At 44.6% G+C, this 15,451-nt stretch overlaps 1 protein-coding gene across 1 annotated transcript in view; it reads left to right on the top strand.

Annotated features, from left to right (window-relative positions):
* PREX1 (phosphatidylinositol-3,4,5-trisphosphate dependent Rac exchange factor 1) overlaps positions 1-15,451 on the top strand; it is a 227,142-nt gene that overhangs the window by 106,175 nt on the left and 105,516 nt on the right. Inside the window, exons 4-5 of the mRNA XM_033153506.1 lie at positions 5,068-5,172; positions 10,723-10,824. Of these exons, the coding sequence (XP_033009397.1) occupies positions 5,068-5,172; positions 10,723-10,824 (207 nt within the window). The remainder of the gene's footprint in view (positions 1-5,067; positions 5,173-10,722; positions 10,825-15,451) is intronic.

Here is a 15,451-nt window from a genome sequence, read left to right as displayed (position 1 = left end):
AGGGTGATATTTAAAAAGCCAGTTTCCCGGTGCCCTGCTCATAAATATACCTGGAAGATGTGCATAGGGCAAGTGGCTGGGTTTCTGGGACTTGACTGTGCTGAGACCAGGACTTAGCAGGTCCAGCCCCACCTAACATGGCCAATGATCAGGGATTAAGCTGTAGTCTTAACAGCGTCTGCAGGCTGTGTATTGCCCACCCCTGGTCTAAAGAGTTATTTGGGGTTAACGTAAGATGAGTCCCGTTGGTTCAGGCCAAAGCTTTCTAGTCATGGTTCTTCTTCTTCTTGTTCTCATAGTCATAAGAAGAGCTAAATGTTGCCCTTGAGGATGGGTCCTTAGCTAGGCTGAGATCGAACCTGCATTTGATAATGCTCATAAGGAGAGTCCTGCTGGGTCAGGCCACTGGCCCATCTAGTCCAGCATCTTGTTCTCACAGTGGCCACCCAGATTCCTGGGGGAAACCTGGAAGCAGGACCCAAGCGCGAGAGCACGGTTCCCTCCTGTGGTTTCCAGACACTAGTATCCAGAATTATACTACCTCCATCTGATGGGAGGGCATTCCACAGAGTGGGTGCCACTACCAAGAATGTCCCTGATCTCCCTCTCCACCTGTAGTTGAATATTATTCAGCAATATTTTAGGCTTGCAAGTAAGTCCAATTGAATCCATTGGGGCTTATGCCCAGGTAAGTGTGGCTGGGATTGCAGTCTTACTCATCAGTAAAGCTGCTGACATATACTTCTTAATAAACTGCCAATTCTGTTAATAGCTTTGGTTAAGCTAACCCTCCCCCCCTTTTTTACTATACTCAGAAATGAAACCTTCAGCCTCTATACTTACAAAAGCAGCCCTCTTGCTGCTGCAGGGGCGTCGCTAGGGGGGGCGGTACGCCCCGGGTGACAGGGGAGGGTGGGGGCGACAAGCAGCGGCCCCTCACGCCACTCCCACGTGCCGCTGCTCCCTCCGTCACCCCGGGAGCAACAGCGCACGGCCGAGCGAGCACCCCGTCTGTGCAGCGCTGCTGCTCCCGGGGTGACCGGCGGTGTGTGGGGAGTGGCGGGAGGGGCCGCCGCTTGTCACCCCCATGCGCCGCTGCTCGCTCTGTTGCCCCGGTAGCAGCAGGGCACGGTGTGTGTGGTGCTGCTGCTCCCGGGACATTTCGCGCAGGCGCACTCCGTCGTCGCACCGCCGCTTCCGCGGCCTCCTTTTGAGCTGCAGAGTGAAAAGGCAGCTCATGGGGCTGCCGTGCGCGATCGGTGGGGAGCCGCTGATCGCGCTCGGCAGCCCCACGAGCCGCCTTTTCACTCTGCGGCTTAAAAGGGGGATGCGGAAGCGGCGGCGGCACTCCATCGTGACGTCACAATGTGATGTCACGATGCCCTGCCCGCGGGGCATTTCCTTTTGCCGCCCCGGGTAGCACGGAGCCTTCCTCCGCCACTGTGCCGCTGAACTGTTGTCTCTCCCTATACTTCACGAAGTGGTATTTTAAGAACAAAAACTGTCCTGTTCTGTTGCGTCACCCCCCGCCCACTGCCCCAAAGCCATACAGTTTCCTGCATCTGGTCACCAGGATCCTTTGCCTTTATACTGCTGCAACCTTCTGCTCAAATTTGCTTGAAAGTGAATAAGCAGCTGCAATTCCAGATGTGTAGTGTAGCAAAGGATAAGACCCGAGAGCCTGCCGCTTTCCAGCTTCTTTCCTTAATCCTTTTGTGGCTGATACTTTTATTTCCCATGGTGGTTGTGATTGGATGGAGAAACAATGTTAAATAATGATAAACGAAAAGGCAAAAACAAATGTGTAACTAGATTATACTAAACAGAATCTTTAGGGACAACAAAAGCATCCCTTTTTAAGTGGCCTCCAGTGCTGGTTATCTGGATCCTGCCTTGTTCTTTGTAGACAGCGGATCCCTTCCATTTGGTAACAGGAAAGGAATTCATGGTTCATGGAATGTATGATCTTCTAATGAAATTGATTGGCAGTCGTTTTGGGACAGACAAAAGAAAGTACTACGTCAGGCAGCCACGTAGTTTACTTTCAGAATTTGCTGCCTCAAGGCGCAGTGCTGTCTGCTGCCTTTAAAAGGGATTTGACAAATTCATGAAAGATCAGTTTGTCCGTGGCTAAATGAAACGTCCAGATTCAGAGACGGCATACTTCTGATGGGGACTGACTGCAGCGGAAGTTGACTCCTTTTTTGGGTTCCTGGGAGGCATCTGGCTGCCTTGAAACACCATGTTGCACTAGTCCAGGGACAGGAAAGCTGTGTGGACCTTTGTATGTTGGATTCCAACACCCATCTGCCCCAGCCAGCATGACTGTTAATGATGGGAGCTGTAGGACCGCATCCGGAAGGCCGCAAATTACCCACCCCTGGATTAACAGCTCAGGACTGCAATACCTCAAGGGCCGCCTCTCCCCATGTAAACTCTCCCCAGGGAGGCTCACCTGGCCGCCTTCATTATATATCTTTAGGTACCAGGCGGAAATTTTCCTCTTCAACCAGGCCTTTGGCCGATTGCCTTTTAAATGTGCTTGTGGGAGGGGGCAGTATTGTCTTGTTGCTTCTGGTTTAGCTATTTATTTGTGCTTCTATCTTTTATTTTTATATTGTGAACTGCCCTGAGATCTTTGGATGAAGGGTGGTATTATTATTATTATTATTATTATTATTATTATTATTATTATTATTTATTTATTACTACTACTACAGTGGTACTTCAGGTTGCGGACATGATCCGTTCTGGGGTGCCATTTGCACCCCGAAAAGTCCGCAACCCGAACGACGATATCGCGCATGCGCGGTATCGCGCTTGTGTGCGGAGCATTTCTGCGCATGCGCACGCAGCGAAACCCGGAAGTTCGCAACCCGCACCGTTCGCAACCCACAGCGAACGCAACACAAGGTACAACTGTACTATTAATATAACTGAACTCAGGTTCAGTGTTGAGCCACCAGCATTCTTGGGCAACTGCTAAAGCCCCAGTATGCTATCAGGGCCCATTGTTGACACCAGCACTATTCTCTCCCTCATGGCATTTTAATTCTGGAGCACTGTGGGAAATTGAAATGGAAACCTGACCCAGCCACTGTTAGGGGCACTATTGCTTTTTACCTCCAGCTAAGGCCCATTGATGGGAGAGGGATACAACTCCAACCAAGTAGTATATGGTACTAAAGTGGTATAGAGCTACACTCAGCAGCGTTTGAAGAACGTGCACACTTAGGTCCTAGGATGTGTATGGCTTGAAGTCACATGAAACTACCACCTTGCAGGTCTGGGTCTGCATAGTGCCTGGTACGGTGGCTGCCTGGGAACCATGTGTACACTGCTGCCTTAGGGTCCATTATGGAAGAAAGGCGGAATATAAATTCAATAAAATAAAACAAACAAATAAATAAAAGGTAAATGCCAGGTGACAAGGAACTAGATGGATATTCAGTACTTGGGACAACCCCTTGATTTTTCTACTGAAACTCTCCTGGCGTGATTGCTAGCTATCTTGCTCATCTCAGTCAGCCATGGAAGGGTTTGTTATTCCATGTCTGATTGATTCTGGCATGGAGACGGTTTTACTGCTTGTCTGGAAAAACTTTCTGTGCCAATCTGCAGATGATAGTGTTTTGTAACGGGCTTAGCATGTCTGATCTTCATTCAGTGGGGTGGGGGAGCCAACTTGAACTGTGACACAGAAAGTACATCATGTAACAGCGATGGCAGTTGCTTTTTGATGTTAATATGTAGAGAGAATTTATTTCAGCTAGAAAATTGGAGTGTGTGCTTGTAAGCTGTTTATGTCTCAGACATTTGTAGGGACCAAATATTGTGTGTGTGTGTGAGTGAGTGAGTGGTAGCAGAGAGAGAGAGAGAGAGAGAGAGAGAGAGAGAGAGAGAGAGAGGGAATGAACGAACCCAGAAGGCAGCTTCATTTTTTTCTTCATTTGTTCCTACCTACAAAGAGGAAAGGCGTATTTTATACTGAGTTGTGGCATGTCTCTTTGGCACTGGAAACTGCTACATCAAAAACAAAAAAGCTGTGTCTGCAGCTGATCATGTCATCCCCCCCCATCCCCCAATGTACACATAACATCTCTGGATCTTGGCTGTATGATGTACTGAGATGCACTTACGTTTCTCTGGATCTCTCACAGAGTTTGCATATATTTATGAGGGTCTCACTTGGTGTGTATGTGTGTGTTGTGCCTGCATAAAAAGAATTTGTTTCCCACCCCTTACATATCCTTTTTCTGCCTTTTTCATTTACATCCAGTGATTGTCCTTTGTCCATTTCCATACACCATGCTGAACTTTTGTTTGGTGTAATGTGAGTCAGCTTAGACTCATGCATGTCTTCTCCTTTCTTCCCATGCAGCTGGTTGGAGGTGTTCGGAAGCCAGTGTGGTGTAGTGGTTAAGAGCGGTAGACTCGTAATCTGGGGAACCGGGTTCGCGTCTCCGCTCCTCCACATGCAGCTGCTGGGTGACCTTGGGCTAGTCACACTTCTTGAAGTCTCTCAGCCCCACTCACCTCACAGAGTGTTTGTTGTGGGGGAGGAAGGGAAAGGAGAATGTTAGCCGCTTTGAGACTCCTTCGGGTTGTGATAAAGCGGGATATCAAAGCCAAACTCTTCTTCCTCTTCTTCTTCTGTTTTTATTTAGCCATAGCTTGTTGTATCATTCATACCAACAAACTGTTGCGAACATTAACTATGGTTTGTATGAAACATGCCAACCTGGAACAATGTGCAAAATGGGTTTATTGTAACACATGGCCCTGATATTGCAGCGTCTTAAAACAAACCTATCTTCATTGAGAAGTTTTTCACTGAAAGGTGTAATATTTAAGAAGTCAATCCAGAAACCTTGCTGAAGGACAACATGAACTTCAAAACGCAATAGATGACACCTCCAACAGTTTGCTCATATCTCATAATTTCCAGTGTACATCATCTGTACACCTTTGAAAGGAAATTTGATTTGTACTAATTTGAAGTAAAATGCAAAACAAAAATGGGATGCCTTTCATTAACGTATGCTTTTTTTCTTCCTCACCTTGCAGAAAGACAAGTTCTTTGTATACGAGGAATATTGCAGCAACCATGAAAAAGCACTCAGACTCTTGATGGAGCTGAACAAGATCCCACCTGTGAGAGCATTCCTATTGGTAAGCACTGGTGGTACCCAAACGGCACATGATGCTCAGTTATAGAAAGTTTAAAAATGCTGTATGCTTACTGATAAGAACCTGTGCTTTTCGTGCAGAAGGTCCCAGGTTTATTCCCCAGCATACCCAGGTAGGGCTGAGATAGATCCCTGCCTGAAACCCTGGAGAGCTGCTGCCAGTCAGTGTAGTTAATACTGAGCTAGATGGATGGTGCTGTACTCTAAACCACTGAGCCTCTTGTGTTTGCCGATCAGAAGGTTGGCAATTCGAATCCCTGTGATGGGTTGAGCTCCCATTGCTCTGTCCAGCTCCTGCCAACCTAGCAGTTCAAAAGCACGCCAGTGCAAGTAGATAAATAGGTACCGCTGTGGCGGGAAGGTAAACGGCATTTCTGTGCACTCTAGTTTCTGTCACAGTGTTCCGTTGCGCCAGAAGTGGTTTAGTCATGCTTGCCACATGACCCGGAAAGCTGTCTGTGGACAAACGGCAGCTCCCTGGGCCTGAAGTGAGATGAGCGCCACAACCTCATAGTCACCTTTGACTGGACTCAATCATCCAAGGGTCCTTTACCTTTACTTTTTTATCTAGATGGATCAGTGATCTGACTGTATAAAGCAGTTCCTATGCTCCTATGTAGAGGGACGCGGGTGGCACTGTGGTCTAAACCACTGAGCCTAGGGCCTGCCGATCAGAAGGTCGGCGGTTCGAATCTCCGCGACGGGGTGAGCTCCTGTTGCTCGGTCCCTGCACCTGCCAACCTAGCAGTTTGAAAGCATGTCAAAGTGCAAGTAGATATATAGGTACCGCTCTGTGAGGGAAGGTAAACGGCGTTTCCGTGCGCTGCTCTGGTTCGCCAGAAGTGGTTTAGTCATGCTGTCCACATGACCCGGAAGCTGTACACCAGCTCCCTCGGCCAATAAAGTGAGATGAGCACCGCAACCCCAGAGTCATCCGTGACTGGACCCTTTACTTTTACCTTTATGCTCCTATGTGGTCCACACAAAAAACACACAAAGCAAAATACAGTCATAAATACTACAGTCTGTAGCAATACTACACTCTGCTGTAGACCACCAGCAGAAAAGGGGCTTCTTCATTCTTTCCCCTTTTAGTGGTTGTTCTACTTAAAACCATTCCCAATCTGCTTTCAAGCCAAGAGGAAAACATACATTGGTTGAAACTTGTTCAAGGGCTATGATCTAAAATGGGTTGCAAATGTACTGCCCTCCAGATGCTGTTGTGCTACAGCTCCCATCATCCCTTACCAATGGTGGCTGAGGATGATGGGAATTGTGGACCACAGCATCTGGAGGACATTAGGTTAGCTCCTGTTGGTCCAAAGAAATATTGATATAGCAGCTTTGTTGAAGGTAAGCATGTTTGAGTCTTGCTAGGTCTGGGCATCCTTTGTATGCTACTTAAGAGTTAGAAGATAAATAATGAAAACAAACTAACTGGTTCAGTTGTCTTTAAACTGTTTGAGGCCTTAGTAATTTATTACTAAGTTTGGTGTAGAACTTTTGTGGTATCCTCTTCTGTTTGTTTCACAGACTGATCCCTTCTCTCCACCCTCTTTTCAGTTCCTATTTCTGAAAAAACCTTACTTCCCATTTCTGATCAATTTGATCCGCCAAAACGTGTCACTTCTTCTGGTCTCTACTACATGGCCCTTGTGTGCAGTCTGTGACAGTATTGTGCATAGATGGAAAATTCCCTTCAGTAAATTGCTATGACATTATTGTTGGGAATCTTAGGTGAGATACCCACATAGCTGAAGTTGGCCCCAGTTCCAGTCACGACACAGAGACAGCTTAAGTCCAAAATAGTTTACTGCTGCAGAAGATCAGGCTTCAGTAATACAGTTCCAGATGTTGATACATACAGCTTGTAGGCTTTGCAGATACAGATACAGATACCGGGTATATACAAGTTGGAAGTATTTCTGTTGCTCCAGCAATTCCAAGACTTACCTGTAACACGCACTCTGTCTTATCGACAGACTCACCGTCTAGCTAATGTGCTGACATGCCTTAATCACTTATATAGATGGCACTGGGCCGTTGCCATAGTAAAACTGGTTTAGCTGACCTTGCACCTGTTGGCTTTATCTCATACATGGGGTGATTTGTGCCCATGAAAGAAATTAGCCCCTTCCCCCATGTCTATTTCCCCCAACAATTATCTCCAGATTGCTGGAATATCTAGACAGTTAGCATACCTAAGAAGAAGGTAGTAGATTGCTGCTAATGTGCCTCAGAGAACCTTCCTTGGATGCTATCACGTGTCAAGTTCTGCTGGCAAAACATAGCTAGAGAAGTTCCTCTTGTTCCATTTGCAAACATAAGCATCTCTGTTCAATTTTAGAGAGAGAGAGAGAAAATTTTGAGTGCAGACATTACAGAATTCTAGAATGTTCTCTGCATCTACTAATTGGACTGGCAGAAAACAAAACTCTTCAGCAAAGTCACCTCATCTTTAGACTAGGCAGGAAGGTTTATAGACAGTGGTGTTGTTTTGTTTGCCCCCAAAATGAGATTTTGTAAGACATTTGTATGTAGGGAACATGTAGAAGGCTGGTATTTCGTGATGTCAACCTTCCCCCATTTTTCACCCTGCCCCCCTTCCCCAGTCCTGCCCAGCATAATAATGTCCCCATCTAATGAGGTCAAATGAGAAAATAAAAGAGTTTCTTGTGTGAGTGGAATTGGCCCTGGTGCTCTCACAGTGGCTGAAATAGAGACCTGCCTTGGAAAATGTGGGAAAACTCTGTGCTGAATTCAGAGGCCAAGACTGGAGAAAACAACAAGGGGGACAAGAATGGTTTATGATTCACACAAGAACCCTGGAAAATGGGAACGAGAGTTTTGGAAGGTAGTGGCCAGCACTGCCAGCCTGAAAGAGTCTGAAAAATGTGTGTGTCGAAGCCAGACTCTGTGTCTATAGAGGAAATCTAATTATTGGTGTCTGGTGAAAACATCTTTGAAAAGTGAAAATATTCATTGTGCAAAACTCCTAAGCAGTTCTGGCCAGCTGTGTCAGATGATGCTCTGGAGATCTCATGAGAACCCCAGATGGGCAAAAGCTGGCTGGCTCAGGACTTGAGAGACACCATTTTTTACTTGACAGGTACTTACTAAGTAAGAATAAGTCTGTGGCAGAGATGGGGGACTAGGTGCTCTCAAGAGTGGTTAAAACCACTCTGGGAACTGAAGCTTTGCCATGTGCCCATGAGGACGTTTAGGCTGCTCTGAAATGTGCATCTGGTCTGGGTGCATTTCAGTTTGTGCTACTGATTCCCTCCCGGACACTACTCCTAGCAGGAAAAGAGGGTTTGGCGACCTGTTTTGTATTCCAAATGGACACATGATTGAAAAACTCTGGTACTTGCCAAAAAGTGCAATTTTATGAAGCGACTCCCTGCATGCCTTCTGGCATCACTCTGAAGTTCTGTGGAGCTTCGGGGGAAGGCTAGGATGATCACATAGAGGAGGAGGAGGAGGATCTGAGTGATAGAGGGAATTAGGAGTTAGAAGAAATCTATTACTCAACAGGTGCTCCACCTTCCACTTAGACCGCAAGCTCTCTAAAGTAGACAGCAGTGCAGGAACCTCATCTTCCTCACCAAGGCTTTTAGTGTCTCTCTGGAGACTCTGGTTTGGCAAGTAGAGCTGGAGAACTTGACCCAGATGGAATAGAGTGCAAACAGCGGGAAAAAAATGTGATTGCTGTTACGCTCCATTCCAGGGGCCTCGTACTTGCAGGAATCTTGGGTGATAGCCACTGTTACTCATACTCAAGAGTAGACCCATTGCAATGAATTATTTCAATGGGTCTACTCTGCACATGACTAGCATTGGATGCTACTCGCTGTCAATACTTCTGCATATTAAGCACGAGAGTTTTTAAATTGCTGTTTGCTTCCAACAGGACAAATTGAACTAGTTAGCAAAAATCCAACCAGTTTGCGCAGAATCTTGGCTTTCTTGTAGTCTGATCCTATTCATGCATGTTCATAACAGAGTGTCACTGAATCTAAAAGGGCCATTTATTTATTTATTTAGATTAAGGGATTAATTGGATGTGATGGGATATCTTTGCCTTCCCATCCACTCCAGGGACACATTATAAGGATGAGTGGGTGGGTTCTGCTGTTCACATATACGAAGGAGCATGTGATGGAAACCAGGGAAACCCCACCTTTGCATCACCTTTGATATTGGAAATGAACTGGGTGAGAAGAAGAGTATTTAAAGCAATGGAGTGGAGTGAAGTTGAGTGAGGCAGGGGAGGAGAAGGGTTGCAGGCATCATGCTAAAGTTTAAACCATAGTTTAGTGTCAGGGAACTGTCCCCAATGCAGCGCAAGGTGGTGGAAGGGCTCTCCGGATGCTACAGAGAGCCCCAGTCCCACCTTGCCAGCAGCTCCTCCTCTGGCAGCGAAAGGAGTGGCGAGACATCCAGCGAGGAAGGGGAGATTTCACAGGGGAAAGGGAGTAGAGGCTCTGGGGATGTAAGAGAGACCCAGCACTCCCACAGTCCCGAGGGCGATACAGGGGGAATGCAATTTCCGCCGCCCCAAAGACGCCGTGGGGTGAAAAGAAAGGATGGAAGGCGGGGTTTCCGTATACCGAAACTCTTTTGTTGGGGTCAGAACCAGAAGGGGCCATTCCCGGATTCTGACACCGCTTGATACAGACATGAACTTTTTAGCTCTGCACTGTACATAGTTTGCACAATAAAATCTTTAAAGGAAACAGCGGAGTCCTGGCTGCTTACTCATGAGCAACTAATTGAGAACCTTACATTTAGCATTAGGTGAAAAGTCCTAGGCAATCCTCAGGCTTGCATCCATATTCCTTGCCCTGACTGAGGAAGAGCTCAGAAGATTTCACTTCTCTTTTCCATTAACTACAGTTTAGTGCTTTGTCTGAACACTAAACTATGGTAGATGCTAACTATGGTTTGTTTAAACAGGCCATCGTCATCATTTATTTGTATGCCACCTTTGCATAGTAAACCATGCCAAAGGCAACTCACATAGTCACTATTAGTGAATTCATGGTTTGGAGTTTGCTTGTTTTAAACAAACCCATAGTAACATTAACCTCAGTGTCAGTGTAGGCAGTAAGCCAAAATGGAAGCAAAAGCTGCCAAACTTCTCCTTGCAGTTTCATGATATGTGAACTTGAGGCTTGTCCAGCTTTCTAAACAATGGTTTAGCGTGGTATCGTGTAGTTTAATGTGTGTGCCCAGTCACATCTAATTTTAGTTATGCATAGGATTACAGTGTAGAATTTGAAATTCTTAATGCAGAATTTATTTCCTGGATCTTGGGGTGAAGCTATATGATGCCATGAAGCCAAGCTGGTTTAGGCTTGGTCAGTGCCTGGTTGGGAGACTTCCTTGAAGTCTATTAAGGAAAGGAAAAGAATGAATAAAATGTTCCTTCATTTTCTTCCGTACATTGAACTGATCTTCATTTTCTCAACTCACCGGAAGTCCCTAGGAACTTTGAGTTGAGGATAACATTCTTTTTATTTTCTGGTTACAGAGCTGCATGCTTTTGGGAGGCAGAAAGACCACAGACATTCCACTTGAGGGTTATCTCCTAACTCCAATCCAGAGGATTTGCAAATACCCACTGCTCCTGAAGGTACGGTAACACAAAACAAAGCATTTGTCCTGATTTGTAAGTTGAATACATGGTTCTGACCTGTGTTTGTGGAAAGTTAGCACACTTGCAAGTTTGGGTGGAAGAAGACTAGTCCGTTGTGATGTGCTTGTATAATGCTTGCTTGGAGTTACCAAGAAGACCAAAGGTCTTCCAGAAGCTGCTGGAATACAATTCCTATCATTCTTGACCATTGGTGATGAGGACAGGGGCTGATGGGAGTTGGAGTTCATCAACATCTGGAGAGCCACAGGTTCATTATCACTGGAACAGACAATGGATCTTACTGAGTGATCTTAACTTACTTTATTAAATTTCACATGCGTTATACTCTGGGACAGAGATGATCAGTGGTGAGGTGCGGTTCCTCTCAGCATGATCACACAGGAGCCTTATTTCTGTGATTCTTCCCTTTTTCCTGTATCCATGCCCGGGGCCAAATCACACTGAAGGTTATCTGCATCATGGAGGGAGGGCCCTGCTGCTCCTCTTCCCTGCTTCTGAAGCACTGCCTGCAGCTGAGTGTATGAGCTGTAGTTGGATAATTGGCCAAGCACGGAATCATCATTTGTGCAAAGCAGCAGAGCACTTGCACTCAGCTTCTGATCTGATTGCAAATGAAAGTGCCCTTAAGGGTAATTTGAGTCGGTCAGCTGACACAACAGGACAGTTTTTTCATGTAACTTCTTGTGCTCGAACCAGGACTCACTTGGTTCATTGGTGTTTACTTCTGAATTGGATTTGATTGGGAAGTTATACTGTAAGTGGCCATTCTGGAAACCCCTCTCAGTTGGCATAGCCCTCAGCAGAAATAATTTTTGTAGCCTAAATTGCACCACTTAGAGGAGAGACGAAGGTTTGTACTTTAAAACGTTTCAATAAAAAAATGATATATATTTTTATTTTAGGGACAGACATTCAAAGTATAGTTTCTCCATGTATGGTTAATTTTTTTTATGAGGTCTGTAAGGTCCCTGCAAGAACAACACAGAAATGTAATAAATAGGCAACAGTGACTACACATAAGAATGAATATGATTGCTTACCTGGCTTCTGACATAGAAGGGAGAGGTTGCTATTGTTTGTGTTTGTATTTCTTGTTATGTTCAGTTTCTGTGTGACCTCATACCATATGTGTATCATTGAAATCCAATACAGATTATTAAAATTAAGAGGACAATTAGTATAGGTGGTAGGAATGCGGGGAAAATTCAGTTCATTTCAAATTTTTCTTTTTTCTTTTTTATTAGAGATTTTCTTGGTTTACAAGTGTACAATGTCTCTCGCATTTTTCCATGTAACATTTTTACAGATCAATTTTGGTTGTTGAGACATTAGGCAGAAAGGGGGGGAGGAGGTGGGTGGGATGGGGGGGAGGGTGGGGTGGGGGGGCAATGTTTCTTTTTAAAGTGAGTATGTCAAGTTCACGGTTTCCAAAGGTGTACAGAATAGGTGTACAGAAACACACCTGTCCTTCAAATCTTGCACTTATTCAAACTTTGTGATGCGGTTCTCCAACCAAATAATGTTGGAGGGGACAGTGTGCCATATTCCAGGCCAAATAACATAAAAATTGCCTTGTATAAGGAATATTTGTTTGCAAAAATGTGTCCATGGGTCAAAACTGCATACAAAAATGTGTTTATCAGGAGAAATCTGCAGTAAAATTCTGTTGACAAGTTAGTACCTAGATAGCAGATGCTGCAGACACATAGGGCACCCGGTCACAGCCTTTTCTACTATGGTGAAATGTGATTTTTATTTAAATTGAAGCTGTTATTTCTAAATATGAGTACGTATATAACTTACATGCACTTTCTTTAAAAAATAAATGCACAAGAACCCACCTTAAGAAGAAATGAGCTCCCTTTGACACCAGTTAGAGCAGTATCGGCTGTCAGATGCATAACCAGTGAAAAGCTTATGAGCTAGCAATACTGCATCAGTTTGTATTATCTCAAGTAGACTGGTCCTGCATGCAGAGGCAGATTTATGGGAGTGGAGTGGAGCCTTGGGGGGTGGGGTGCGAACAAAATTTTGGCATTGCACAGGGTGCCACTGAAATTTGAGACTCCAAGGTCCGTCACTGCTAGGTGGGGATAAGACACACAAGAGATGTGTGCAAAATTGCCTTTTTGGATGTAGACCTGGACTTCTATGAATCTATGTTTCTTAACGTTAATGAGTAGCAATACTAGAGTCGGGATTTTGCCCTATCTCTTCTGACGTAGCTAAGTCTAGGAGTCAGGCTGTGACAAATTTAGCTTTTCTTAAAATGCCGTGTCAGCTTTCACAACAAGTACGAAATAACCCCGCTCTGTGTATTTACATTGGCTGAACGTTGGTAAGGAAGCTGAAGCCTGTCAGTCCCGTGGGTTTGCATTGGGATTATGTGTGACACTTGGAGGACTTCTTAAACCTCTAGGATGGGCCAACAGGCCAGAGGAAATAGGGATTTGATAAATGTGGTTTGTATACATTCCTCTCCAAGGGCCTCTATAATGTTTATGCTTCCTTATATATCCACGTTGGGTTGGGTTGCATAGTTGGCTTTCTGTTGCGTTTATGGGAGTGTCGAAACTCAAAGTTGAGCAAACGGGGGAAAAATGAGTTTCTTAGTGCTGACCAGAGATGGGAGCCTGATTAGGTTGCAGAATTCTGAGGTAGGGAAGCGACCTGTGTTACTTGAGATTGCAGGTGTGGGGGAAGAATGGCAGACAAAATTAATGGACTATGCAGAATTAGACAAGATGGCAGGAAGAATTCGAAAGCGGCGGGACCAGGAGTTCATGAAGGATTGGACTAAGTTTCAGAAATATTTGAAAGACAATTGTGACCAACAAATCATGCTAGTAGGTTTACAAGAAGTTTTGTAAAGTTAACTTTAGGAAATATTATGGAAATAATTTTGGATGGTAGTAATTAATTGTTGAGATAAAAAGTAAGTTGGAAATACAATAAGAAATTAGAAAATGTGAAAATCCTGAGAAGTGGTTGATGGAAGTCAAAAATATGTATAAGATATGAATATAAATGGATGTTTAAAAGAATGTATATAAAATTCAATTAAAATTATATATATATATATATATATATATATATATATATATATATATATATATATATATATATATGATTGCAGGTGTGGGGACCCCAAATCTACCACCTCATGGGGAGAGATTCTAGGCCAGCACTGTTTCAGCTATAGGTGGGTAGCCGTGCTGGTCTGCCATAGTCGAAAATTCTTTCCAGTAGCACCTTAGAGACCAGCTGAGTTTGTTCTTGGTATGAGCTTTCGTGTGCATGCACACTTCTTCAGATAATCTTCTTCAGGTATCTGAAGAAGTGTGCATGCACACGAAAGCTCATACCAAGAACAAACTCAGCTGGTCTCTAAGGTGCTACTGAAAAGAATTTTCTATTTTGTTTTGTTTCAGCTATGTTACTTTTCCATTCACAGAGAATTATTTGGTGTGGAGGAAAGCACTGAAAAGATGTGATCTCCCGTAATCTATTCTGCTACCACTTTCTGCTGTATGTGTAGACTAGGCCAGAGCTAAGAGTCGGGATATTAAATCCCAAAGGATTTGATTTCTCCATCTTGCAAAGGAAATAAAGAAGATTATTTTCAGGGTTTTATATACGCAGGCAACATTTTCCTTGTTTGTTCAGCCAAGGTCATCACCACCAGTTCTATCACAGGTAAACTCTCCCCTCCAAGAGAACCATAATTTTCCAAACCTGGATTCAGCTTTAGGCTAGATACCCTTCAGGACTTAATCTGAGCAAAGTCTCAGCCTTAGAACTTATTTTCCATGTTTAGGATTCAGGGTTTTTGTTTGAGAATAAAAAGGAGTGCTCCTGAGCACAAGCAGAGTACCATTACTTATTGATGAGTTATCATATCCAGCTTTCTAAAGGGTTTCAGGGTCAGATGACCTAAATTTACAAAGGCCTGGTTTGCGTTCAGTGCTAAGCCATACCATGGCAAAATATGGACGAGCATGAGAGTGCATCAGAGAATGAAAGTCACAGCTGCTTTGCTCCAGATAAACCACAAACTGTGGGGAAGGGCCATAGCTCAATGGTAGAGCATCTACATTGCCTGCATCCCAGTCCCAGTCCCTGGCATCTCCAAGTAGGGTTGGGAGGGACTGCCCTCTGTCCCAAACACTGAAAATCCCTTGCCAGTCAGTGTAGATGATACTAAGCTAGATGGAGCAATAGTCTAACTCTATATAAGGCATCTTGCTATGTAGCCAAGATTTCAGTAGTTTACTGGCATAATTGTTTATCCAACCCTGGTCTCTTCTACACTGTGCTAATGCATAGTGGAAATGGAAGCCCAAGCACCAAAAGAACTGTTTCCCTTTAGAAAGGGCAACTTCGATGAGCTCAGATGTCTGGTGGTTGTAGTGGTGCAGTGATCATGTGTTAATCATATCCTTAGGGTGGGAATTAAATGCGCTTACCTCTGTTCTCTTGCCCCCTAACATTATCAGCATATGTAGGTCACAGCAGCACACCCTCAGAGTCACCTGATTGATGACTTTGTGGTGTGGGGATTATGGATGCCTGCTGTGATTCCCACCCACCCCCCTTGCATCCA

The sequence above is a fragment of the Lacerta agilis genome, chromosome 6 (assembly GCF_009819535.1).
Source record: "Lacerta agilis isolate rLacAgi1 chromosome 6, rLacAgi1.pri, whole genome shotgun sequence".
Classification (NCBI taxonomy): Eukaryota; Metazoa; Chordata; class Lepidosauria; order Squamata; family Lacertidae; genus Lacerta; species Lacerta agilis.
The sequence above is the reverse complement of the archived record's forward strand: the minus strand, read 5'-3'. Positions and strand labels throughout refer to the sequence as shown.